Genomic DNA, 12,950 nt, shown 5'->3' on the forward strand with positions numbered 1-12,950 from the left:
TGTTGGGTTTGAGCGGTGATAAAATTTTCCATAATTTTCTCAAGGCTCGGCTTTGGTGGTACAGGTTGCATAGGTTGATTTGATATAGGGGCTTGATAACTAGGTCTCGGAGGTGCATTATTTTGAATAGGGTTATTGTTTTTATAGGAGAAGTTTGGGTGATTCCTCCATCCAGGGTTATAGGTATTCGAGTATGGGTTCCCTTGGGTGTAGTTCACTTGCTCAGAGTGGGTTTCGTTTATTAGACTGCATTCTGCAGATTGGTGTCCTTTGGTTCTACATATCTCACAATCCGACGAAACTGCGGCTACAGTATTCGGGTTTATGCACATATGCTCGACCTTAAGGGCTAATGCGTCCATTTTAGCTTGCATCATGTCTATAGAGCTTAGTTCATGCACTCCTCCTTGGGCTTCCTTCTTCTCAACTGTCGCTCGTTCAACTCCCCATGATTGATGGTTTTGAGCCATATCTTCGATGAGGGCACTAGCTTCAGGATAAGGTTTGTTCATCAGAGCACCGCCTGCGGCAGCGTCGATGGTCATCTTTGTGTTGTAATGAAGTCCATTATAGAAGGTTTGGATGATTAACCAATTTTCTAAGCCATGATATGGGCATGCTCGTAACAACTCTTTATATCTCTCCCAAGCTTCGAACAGCGATTCTCCTTGGTTTTGGGTAAATCTAGTTATATGGTTTCGAAGAACGGCTGTTTTACTCGGGGGAAAATATCTAGCAAGAAAAACTCTTCTAAGGTTATCCCAAGTCGTAATGGAATTGGGTGGAAGGGAATCTAACCATGAGAGGGCTTTATCTCTGAGGGAAAAAGGAAATAATCTTAAATGTATTGCCTCAGGAGAAGCTCCATTGGTTTTAAAAGTGTCTGCTAATTGAAGAAATATTTTTAAATGTTGGTTTGGGTTCTCAGTAGCGAGACCCGCGAATTGCCTCTGTTGCACTAGTTGTAACAGAGATGGTTTAAGTTCAAAATTATTAGCTGGGATGGTTGGGTTTACTATACTAGAACTAGGTTCTTCATTAGATGGTTGAGCGAAATCGTTAAGAGGTCTTTGGTTTTGATCTTCGGCCATAGCTCTCTTAACTCTATGAAAGAATAAACGTGCGCGAGCGTAACGTTCAGGTTCCGCCAGAGGGTGTACTAAGCTTAAACTTACGGTGCTGCGAGTTCTTCACATTGACCGGCGGGAAATAGCCTAAGTCTAAACGATATAACAACAGGAAAATGAAATTTGACGAAATTGGTCCCCGGCAACGGCGCCAAAAACTTGATGCGTGCTTTTCGCAAGTATACGAACGCGTCAGAGTAATATAAAAGATTGTCGAATCCACAGAGACCAAGTGTCAATCTATCGTTATCTATTGTTATGGTGTTTATCAAGGCAATCAAAATAAGTGTTTTTTAGAGTGTGCAATGAAAAGTAAAGTATTGAAATAAAATATAATTAATAAAGACAGGGTCAAATGTAATTCACGTAATCCATTAATAATCCAAGTACTTGCTAGTAGAGCTACTTATGGGCAGTGTTTCCTACTTTGAAAAGAACTAATTTAACAGGAACTGTCGCTTTCGCGTATTCAGAACCGAGTTGTACTCCCTAATCAAACCCTCTTATTGTCACTTATAAAAAGGCGCGCATTGCGTTAGAGTAGTAAACCTATTTTTAAGAAATATAGTATCTTGACTAAGTTGAAAAGTATTATAACCTGGATTTCTTAACCAAAAGAGGTTCTCACGAACCAGACTCTAAACTTATAAACGCGTCCGAAAATAGTTTTAAAATCTCTTTTCTTCCTAATGTTAAAATCTCTTAATGAACTAAACAAAGCGCTTTCGCTGTTTTTGAAATAGTTAAAAACAATTAAGTTTAAATAGACGTTGGACGGCTTTCGATCTTACCCAACGGAATTAAAGTACGGGAAAACTTAAGTTGAAAGTTAAAATAGCCCTTAAGTGTTTCTACGAACAATTGTACGGATTACTGGTTCAATTACGATCCTTACATTCTAACCTTATAAATTTAGCTAGACATGGTAAAGTAAAAGTGCATTAAAATAAATAAAAGTAGTGCGAGTGCGAGAAATAAATAAAAGTAAAGCGAGTGTGAGGAAATAAATAAAAGTAAAGCGAGTGCGGAAAATAAATAATTTAAAGCGAGTGCGAGGAAATAAATAATTTAAAGCGAGTGCTAGAAATAAATAAAGTAAAGCGAGTGCGAGGAAATAAATAATTTAAAGCGAGTGCGAGAAATAAATAAAGTAAAGCGAGTGCTGGAAATAAATAAGATAAAGACAAGTAATAAAAACCTGCTCCAATCGGAGGGTTGAATAAATTGCAATGCGGAAATGAAAATGGCGGCAGGATTAACTTCCTTCCAAAGTGCTCCAAACTCGATTACAGACTCTATCACAGACTTGATTACACAATTGTGGTAACACTTCAATGCGAAGCGATTACCACTTTATAAAACTGAATATATGCCTAAGTGAAACAAAGTTGCTCTGAGTTTGCCTCTGCTCTAAGTTTGGATGATTGTAAAAGTGAATTCGAGTTTCTATTTATAAGCAAGTAAAAAGATGGAAATGACTTGGATGCCCTTCAACTTGAAAATGGAGGGAAACTGTTTTCCTCTTGTGGCGCCCGCCACAAGGCCATGGCGCCCGCCACAAGGCCAAAGTGAGGCGCCTTAGTGGATGTAGTGGAGAACGTGGGAGTTGAGGGAAGTTGAGCTTGGACACGTCATGGCTTGGTCTGTGGCGCCCGCCATTATGTAGGCCATAAGCACAAAATGCTGAATTTTAGGGTTTTTGGCTCTTTTTCACTCCTTTTCTCGATCGGGGCTCCGATTAAAGTAAAAACCTGAAAACAAAGGAAAACATACCAATAACACAACAAAATGATAATAAAACGACTAGAATGCATGTGAAATCGGAGTCGAAAATACGGTAAATTTTAGTGTTATCATCAAGCAAGTCTTCAAGTTGACTCTTCAACTCTTTCAACTCAGAAGCAGACATTCGATAGGGAGCCATCGATACAGGACTAGTTCCAGGAACTAAATCGATCAAAAACTCAACCTCACGTTCCGGCGGTAAATCACTTATATCTTCCGGGAATACCTCCGCAAACTCACAGGCTATTGGCAATTCTTCAATCGTCCTCTTCTCACGAATATCCAAAGTTGCCAACAACATAAACAACTCGGCACCATCTTGCACCGATTCATCCACTTGCTTAGCAAACACAAACCAATCTTCCTTAGCACCAACCTCAGGAAAAATAACTGTCTTCTCGAAACAGTTGATATACACCCGATTAACTTCTAACCAACATCATCCTCGAATCCGACCTCTCTTCGGGTTCAGGAAAAGCACAACATTCTCAAAACAGGTTAACTAGCCAACACTGCACTCTTGCATGCAACAACATAATGTCCAAGCTCGATACAATTGGAACATCCAAGAGAAGCAGACGCTCCTCCCCCACTTATTTCATTCCCAACCTGCCAATAGAAAATAAAACAAGCATCGACAGTGTTCTCACACACATGTCGCATACTAGGGAACAAACCTAATTAAACAACCTGGCCGGACGGACCGACCTGCTCTGATACCACTAATGTAACACCCCTTTTTCTACCCCAAAATACTTAACATATAATCAGAGTAAATAAGCACGCATATAAACAAAAGGGCGTCACATCGACGTTTTCAAAAACTAAAAGCTTTCAAAAACCAAACCTCATTCATCATCAATATACAATACACCTAGTCATTTAAAATAGCATACTTCACTTATCATGAATATTCAAGAATATGCGTTCGCAGCGGAAAATAATGAATACTCATGTATTTCATAAGATAATCCATGTCCCACACCATGATCATCTCTCAATAATCTCTTCAAGATAAAATAAAACCATATCCAGAATATTTGGCACGATGGCCTCTCAAACAGCAATTGTAAATAAGCATGTTCATAAGTAATAATATAATACTTATCCAAATAGGATACGAGTTCAATACTACCAATCTACCCCGTGTTACATGACCAGAGCATTGAATAATTACCTAGTCTTCAAACTAAAATACGGAAACTCTCCGGCTAATCTCGAGTGACCTACCGTCCACTTACTTCAACAATACTACTCCGGAGTATCTGCACGATGCCATGTAAAGCATCATTCCAACAGAAGGGTGAGAATTCAAATCATTATGAAGAAGTATAATAAAGCACAATGATTAAATCAACAATTAACAGAATTCATCACACTTCATATAACCATATAAATAATACTAACCAATATTTATTTCACATGTTTCAAACATCCATCAAAACTCGAGGAGTATAATATTCAAATCCAATACTATATTCCCAAATATACACATAACTACAATTATCGCATAATCACATATTTTTCCCGGTTATGTATCCAAACATCACCAAACTCAATTACCATATCTCATACACACATCACAATCACAACAATGCATACACTCGATGATCACATAACTCTAATGTGACTCAATGCAAGACATGTGACTCTATGCATATGGTACCTCAATGTGAACCCAACGTTTCACCGCTTTCCGATTCAATATCTAGAATCCAAGCCACGCTTCCGATCCGGACAAGATCAAAGCCACTACATCTATTTCCAATTAAGGATCAACGTCTACTACGCCTATTTCCAATTAAGGATCAACGTATGCTACATCTACTACGCCTATTTCCAATTAAGGATCAATGTATGCTACATCTACTACGCCTATTTCTACTTAAGGATCAACGTATGCTACATCTACTACGCCTATTTCCAATTAAGGATCAACGTATGCTACGTCTATTTCCAATTAAGGATCAACGTCTATGTGAACCCACAGTTTCACCGCTTCCACCATGAAGCCGACCATGCCATGAATGAATGTACAAATACCAACAACATATGCAATTAAGATCATCTCTACCATCTTAACATTCCACATATCACCATAATTCAACTCTATTAAGTATCCACCAATGGTACATATACACATTCATAACAAATACACCATTCATATAATATGCAATTAAGATCATCTCTACCATCTTAACATTCATAACAAATACACCATTCACATAATATGCAATTAAGATCATCTCTACCATCTTAACATTCATAACAAATACACCATTCACATAATATCTATTAGAGTCACCTTTCTAATGCTTTAAACCCCAACCCAAAATGATTCATGAGTTGAAAGTTATGAATAAAACCGTGCACGAAAGCGTTACTAAAAAGTTGTTATTTTCTAAATTTTCCAGCATAATTTTCATCTTCTTCAACCCCAAAAACGTCCATGAAATAATCTCCAAAATTATTTTATTCCTGAAACAAAGTTATAGCCTTCTGTTTCAAATATCCAACGCTTCAAACGGCACTCGATTTGGACTTACAGATCAAAAGTTATGACCAAAACAATTCCGACCGAAAAACATAAAAAAAGGCTCGCGATTGCGACGGACAGAATGCAGAATTTTCTGCGGTTTTCATCGTTGGAGGACTTTCGGACCTCCGATTTCGATTCTGTAAAAAGCCAAATGTTCAGAAAGTTATAACTCATACAATACTCTAAGTATATAATGTTAATTTGCAGTTTTAACACAATCAAATCACCACAAATCAAGAATACTCATCAAAACCTAACAATTTCCACAACCATACAAAATTAGGGATTTTAACCTAAACATGCTTCTACCCATTGACCCAATCATACTAACCCATAAAAATAAGGATTCCCCCCTTACCTCTTCAATTTTCTGCAAACCCTAGCTCTTCTCTTTACTTTTCCTCTTCTCTTTCTTTATTGTTGTCAAATGGTCAAATGAATCATAATTCTCACTCTCCTCACCTCTTATATACTAGTATTCTATTTGGGCTTAAAGAGTGATACCTCTAATTTAATTATTAGGCCCAATAAGACCTAATATTTAAATATCTCTATTTAATTCAAATAAATCAACCAACTCAATATGCACACCAAGTTAATTAATTCAATTATTTATTATATCTCATATCAACTAAATAATTAATTAACACACCAAATTAATTCATATAATCGATTATTATACTACCTAACAACCAATTAATTAATTAACACTCCAATTAAGTAAAATAAAATATACTAATAACAATATAAGAAATAATTACTAAAATTGGGTTGTTACAAACGTCACGACCGTTACGCGCCTTACGACCGTAACAGGTACGTGACGCTCGTCACGCCTCCAGAATGCGCGTTCTGTTTTAATTAAAACAGAGGCGCACTATCCTTTTCTTCTTCCTCATCCACTCTTTCTGTTTCCTTAACCGTTCACCAACACCATAACCGTCCCACTCACACCCATTTATTTCTCCATTAACCCCCAATTATTCACTCCATTACCCCTTCCATCACTTCCTATTTAAACAGAAACAAGTGAGTTTCTTATAACTCACGAAACCCACTTCTTCTACGCCAAACCTCAATTTGCATACACCATGGCCCGTCAAGAGAGACCTGCTCCCGATCTTTCAACTATCATATTCAAAGAGGGAGAGGCCGGTGAACGGCAAAGAGACAACTACCTCGGGTTCTATCAACGCTCAGTTTAACCCATGAGGTACGTTGATAATGATTTTCTGAAGGAGTTGGGGCTTTTAGATGGTGTGGGATGGATGCTGAACATATCTTGTTTAACGCAGCTCTGCACCAACCCACAATCCAACATATGAAGCTTTGAACCTGGAATTCTTGAGTTCATTCTCCTACATAACACCTCCCGGTGCAACTCAGTTTCTCACCAGACTCGCCACATTCAGAATGTTCGGCACTGAGTATTCTTTGAACCAAACACAAATAGCCCAAATACTTGGTTTCCGACATGGAGATGGAGTTCACTATCGCATCCCTGACAGATGGTCTGAAATAACGTTTGGAGTATGGCACAGTCTTACCAATGTTAACGTCACAAGCTGTGATGCACTCAACACAACATACATTCACAACCCGGCTATCAGATATTTCCACCGAGTCATAGGACACACGGTCTTCGGAAGAGTCAACAACCATAAAGTAAACTCTAAGGAGCTTTTCTTCCTTCACTGTGTGTTCACTCCGGTGGCATTCAATGCTACCCCGTTCTTATTAGCCAACATCCATGCTAACTGCATGAGAGGCAACACATCATTCTGTTTTGGATGAATCATCACTTCCATAGCATTGGGCCTGAATCTGGGAGATAGGCTTGCTAACTTACCTTCCTTGCCGACCGAGTTCCTTAATATCGACTATTGCCGCTCCTCGCACCTTATCAAAATCAAAGACGATGGGAGATACCACCCTATGGTTCGGAACAAGATAGTCTGATGCGTCATTATGCCTAACAGGAATCGTATAGATCCGTAGAACTTGGTGCGCTCACTATCATTCGTTCATAGTAGAAAGAATTTAGAGTCTTCAAGTAGAACTTAGTCATTTCGCTTTCTTCGAGAGAAGTACAAATCGGGGCGGTAACCTCGCGCCATCTTTATGCATATTCCTTGAAAGTTTCCTTGTCTCTTTGAGACATAGCTCGGAATTAATCTCTGTTTGGCACCATGTCGACATTGTACTTGTACTGCCTGATGAAAGCTTCACCTAGATCATTGAATGTGCAGATATTGGCACTATCCAAGTTCTTGTACCACTTGAGAGCGGCACCAGACAAACTGTCTTGAAAATAATGAATTACCAACCGGTGGTTGTTAGTTTGAGTGGACATTTTATGGGCATACATAGTTAAGTGGCTCCGCGAACAAGAATCCCCCTTGTAATTTTCAAAGTTAGGTACTTTGAATTTGGCAGGTATTTTGACATTTGGCACAAGGCAAAGATCGTGGGCATTCTTCCCAAATAGATCTTTTCCCCTAAGGGATTTAATCTCTCTTTGCATCTCAGCAAATTGATCTTAGAAATCATCCATTTTCTCATATACTCCCATACTCTCACTAGGAGTGGTGTGAAAGATGGGCTCTTCGTGGTATGGAGTAGTGTGTATCACAGGAGGTGGCACTGACATGACAGCAGGCACCACAGGGCTTTAGAAACTTGTGGACGGTAACCTTTCGGTATATAATTTGGTGGCATGCCCTAAGGGAAATTGGGGAGCATCTGATATTGAGGAGCGTTCACAGGTGCCACAGAAATGGGTGTAGATACGACCTCTGAAATTACAGTTCTTTGAATAGTCTCTGGGGGTGGATGATTCTGAGCAGCCACCAGCGTTTCCGTCATCATTGTGAGTCTCTCCAAACTGCTTTTGAGTGAAGTAACCTCTTCCATGAGATCCTGGTTTTCCTGTTCAAGTTGTTCCATCCTTTTCTAACGACTAGCTCGAGTGTTGTACCAGTGAAACAGTTTGTCTATTGGAGTGAAAGACAGGGATACGTCTTGGGAATGCAAAAAATGTAATGTTTAGAATGATGCATGATGTGAAACGTAAATGTCTTTTAAGGAACTTTAATAAATACAATTATTGCAAACATCATGGAGAGAAGCATTACTCTTTTGATAGCTAAAAACTCCTTTCATTAATATCGGAAAGATTATAATTTTTTTGTAGTACACTTTCAAAAGATACAAGGAAAATAGCTAGAATCCTAAGGAATTTGCTGAGAAGAAGATCCAATGCCTCTTTGTAGCTTCCTGTTAAGCTCCTTGATTTGGTCCTTCATTTGAGTCTTTTCAACCACTAGCTTGTCGACAATCATCTTCCAATCGCCTGAAGTAGGAGGATTATTTGAACCAGGAACTGGCATAATGTTAGAGGAAAATAAATCCTCTTGCACCTTTATTTTCTTATTAGCAAGCTCTCCATCATTCTTCTGCTTCAAGTGTCTTTGAAGCTCTTCATTATCTGCGTAGCCGATTTGATACTTATTCTTTCAAGCATCCCTTTCTCATTGCACCCTAATCAAAGAAATCTTTAGTTTCTCTGCGCCAGTCATGAAAATTAGAGAAGGTTCTTTAAAAGTTAAAGACAAAGTCTCTTGTCGAGGATAAGGCATTTTCAAACTGATGGCCCTAACTTGTACCCATTGGAGATAAGGCTCCAAAGAGACGTAATCTAGCTTTCCTAGAACTTCTCTTCTTTTCTTATGGATGTGGTGCCAGGCATGCACAATCTTTTCTTTGAATGCTCTATTGCTTTCTCCTTCCTTAAAAAAGAAACTCTCTAAGAAGATAGTGTTATGCTTGTCCTTCATTGGGTATCCAAACTGACGACGAGCCAAAATCAGGTTGTAGTTAATTCCCCCCTTCGTACCAATAAGAGGTACATTAGGAAACTCACCATAACTATCAATAATTGTCGCCCCCTCATAAGCACGATCAAACCAATCAATGTTAGAATGAGTGAGAGACATAATCTTTTGTGACCATAGAAAACCATCCTTAAGGTCCCAAAATGTAGTAGATCGAGGCAAGTGCGAAATAAACCATTTGTAGAGCAAAGTTGTACAACATATGATTTTTCCTCCCTTATGAAAATTCTTGAGATGGACTGAATGGTAAACATCGGCAAGTAAGGTAGGTACTGGATTTCCAATTAAGAATATTTTGATAGCATTAATGTCAACAAAGTCGTCAACATTAGGGAATAGGAGCAATCCATAGATGAGCAAGGAAAGAATAGCCTCAAAAGCATCCATACTACTCATGCTAGCAAAATAACGAGCTTCCTCTATCAAGAATTTAGCAGGCAAGGCAAGCATTCCTCCTTTTGTAGTCAGATTAGCTTTGATCTCAAACATCTTTAAATGAGTAGCTTCTGCAATGTCTTAATGCTTTAGAATTTCTTCTAAAGCGGAAAAGGGAACTTGATCAGGGATGGGCAGGCCAATCAAGTTAGAAAACTCCTCCAAGGTAGGCACAAGTTGATAATATGGAAAGGTAAAGAACTAGTACAATGGATCATAGAATTGAACCAATGTAGTAAGAATCCCCTCCATCGTGTTGGTCTTCAAAAGAGGTAGAAGTCTCCCATATCTGCCTTTGAAGTCTTTAGGATTAACCACCAAATATCCTAGCTCTCTTAAATACTCCAATTTTGGACTTTTGAAAGTGTACTTTTGAGTTCTTCTTCTTCCAAAATCCATAGTGAAATATTCCTATGATATTTGCAACAAATGCTTTTAAGTTCCTTGAAGACTTTAATTAAGATAATGTTAATGAATGCACAAACACATCAAGATCAACAAACATAAGCAAGATATCAAATACATGGGGTTCATAGGTTTGACTTCACGAGCATGAGGCCATGGGTCTAACCATCCCAACAATGCAAGTGCTAAAGGTTTATCATCAAGATAGGAACCAAGGTTCTAAGAAAGTTCCCAGAATCATAATCCTATCTTTTGGATATTACCGGTTTAGACAATTACTTGTCAACCAATAATATTTTCAAGAGAAACTCATCTGAGTGTAGTATCGTGTATCAACTAATTTAGGTTTACACCTTCATAGTTACCACACTACGTCCTAACAAGGCTTAGTAGGATAAAGGGATACTAAAGTCATTAGTTTTTCGGGCTCCTAGGTCAAAGATAGCAAATGTCTTCACGATTGCTCATTCAACAAATACCATCCCTAAAGGGGCCTCCACTGATTGGGGGATTCTCAAGTTATCTTGTTCGGAATTACTCCACCCAAGCCAACTTGACCATACCACCCTTCTATCTTAATATGCACTCAAGTTCGGGTTAGGACTTATCTTAACACAAAGATCACCCAAGCAAATATAAATAAACAAATAATAAAGCATAGGTGAAAACAAAATAGGTACAACCCTCTTGGGAAGCAGTGGTCCCTAGTGAAGTCGCCATTTCTGTCGCGGTGAGAATCGAAGACCAAGCTATTGGATTAACTTGACTCACAAAATATTGATACACCATCAAACTTTTATTTTTCCAAAGGAAGGGGAAAATATTCCAAATAAACCCAAAATAAACAAGCATAGCAAATAGTAAAACTAGGAGCAAAGCAAGTAGAGATCGAATGTACGAGGGTTGATTATGCAAATGGAATGTATTAACACCCTAAAAATTTGTAGTACTCTACATGAACCTTTTGAATTTATCTATGTTTTTAAAAAGTTGTTTGCATTTTTTTGAGTGGGGAATAAAAAGGGTAAAAATGTTTTGGAAAATGCCACTTGACTAAAGGTAAGTCAAAGTTTGAGTTTGAGATGCTTCATGTGTACTAAAGCATTTGTAATTGAAATATCCATTGATAAAAATTAAGTCAAGGTTTGTGTTTGAAAAAGGGGTAGGATTAATGCATGAATGGACAAATAAAGCCAACAAACAAACAAACAGTATATGACTAAGAAGTCAACATAAGATCCTTTCCCTTAGATTTAGGTACATAAAGATACATAAATTGGTAAGCCATGAACAAGCTACTTACATGTTTTTTAAGTATGATGATCATAAACAAGACATGACAAAGGTTTACATGACACCACAAGAGATAACACATGAACACGTATGAGATACATATTCAATCATCATGGAAGTTTATGAAGGAAACACTTGAATGAAGTGATAAACAATTACAAGATATGGATATAACATCACAAATTGGGATAGAATTACAAGACATGATTTAAACAAGTGTACATTATTCAACACAAGGGTAACAAACCGCATAAGGCAAGTATCATAATCAAGGTATATGGTTGTCAAGTCAAGTTGTGACAAAATAAAGATATTCAAAACATGGATCATATGAACATGGCATGGACAAAGTAAAATCTTAAGTGGATCACTATGCATACAAGTTAAACAAGAGGCAAGAACATTTTAGGGACAAGTTTAGATCTAAACCCTAATCATGGCATGAATAAGAAACAAGCAAGTGGAAACCCTAATCATCTCATAGCCATTCATTCAAACATGTTTTCAAGGTGAATCAATTTATACATGATATGAAAATAATCAAGTTTAAACATGTTAAGGACAACAATCAACACTTGAAAGAGTGCGCTATGATCATACAAGCATTCAACAACAAGAACAACCAAGAGATGAACCAAAGGAATTGATTATGATCCTTAAAAAGCACATGTTTTCCATCAAACAAAAATGGTAAAATAAATAATATTTTTTTGGATTTTTCGGTATCATCATAAAATAGACATTCTTATCAACACATGGCAAAAAGAATGGGTCAAAAAGGTTAAGGGATCATGAAGTTGTGGGTTTTTGAAGTTTGAAAAAAAAAGGACATTTTAAACAAAATGAGAGAAGTAAACATTACACTGGCCAGGTTTGAACCCACGCTCTTAGGGTTACATGCACTGTTTGAAAAAATAAAAACCAAAGGCTGGGGTAAGGGGGATTCAAACCCCAAACCTTTTGCTTACAAGTGACTTAAGGCACGTGCTTCTACCACTAGGGTGGCAATACATCCGTTAATTAAAATGCAAACAATTGTATATATTATATAACATGTTTCCTTTGACTTTTCCATGCCATGTCAGCATCTTCTTCAACCTTTAGCTCTTATTTTCATTTTTTCCTTTCATTCTTTTTTCCAGATTTTCAAACAAACATATATCTCTCATTTCTCAACCATTTTTCATGAAATAAAGATCAAAATCGCTTAGACAAATGTAAGGAACACAATGGTATGATACGTTTTAGCTAATACTCAAAGATGAAGATGCACGAAGGCCAAAACTAGAACTGAAACTTTAGGTTTCATGCAACATAATTTCACACAAACAACAATATAAATGACATGTAAGTTAATGATCCTTCTTAACACAATAAATGCTACATGTTTACTTCAGAAATCAAAATGAAATGACGTATGTATGATGAGTTTCAAAGTACAATAATATACCTATTGGAGCAAGGTCCAATGCC

At 37.5% G+C, this 12,950-nt stretch overlaps 1 protein-coding gene and 1 non-coding gene across 2 annotated transcripts; one reads left to right on the forward strand and one right to left on the reverse strand.

Annotated features, from left to right (window-relative positions):
- The first annotated feature begins 600 nt into the window (after positions 1 to 600).
- On the forward strand, positions 601 to 707 carry LOC127133966 (small nucleolar RNA R71). The gene has a single exon (XR_007807755.1). It is a non-coding gene; the product is annotated as a small nucleolar RNA R71 (small nucleolar RNA).
- An 8,274-nt stretch (positions 708 to 8,981) lies between these two features.
- On the reverse strand, positions 8,982 to 9,833 carry LOC127128806 (uncharacterized). The gene has a single exon (XM_051058176.1). The coding sequence runs from the start codon at positions 9,831 to 9,833 to the stop codon at positions 8,982 to 8,984; it is 852 nt and encodes a 283-aa protein (XP_050914133.1).
- Between the last annotated feature and the right edge of the window lie 3,117 nt (positions 9,834 to 12,950).

The sequence above is a fragment of the Lathyrus oleraceus genome, chromosome 3 (assembly GCF_024323335.1).
Source record: "Lathyrus oleraceus cultivar Zhongwan6 chromosome 3, CAAS_Psat_ZW6_1.0, whole genome shotgun sequence".
NCBI classification, from domain to species: Eukaryota; Viridiplantae; Streptophyta; class Magnoliopsida; order Fabales; family Fabaceae; genus Lathyrus; species Lathyrus oleraceus.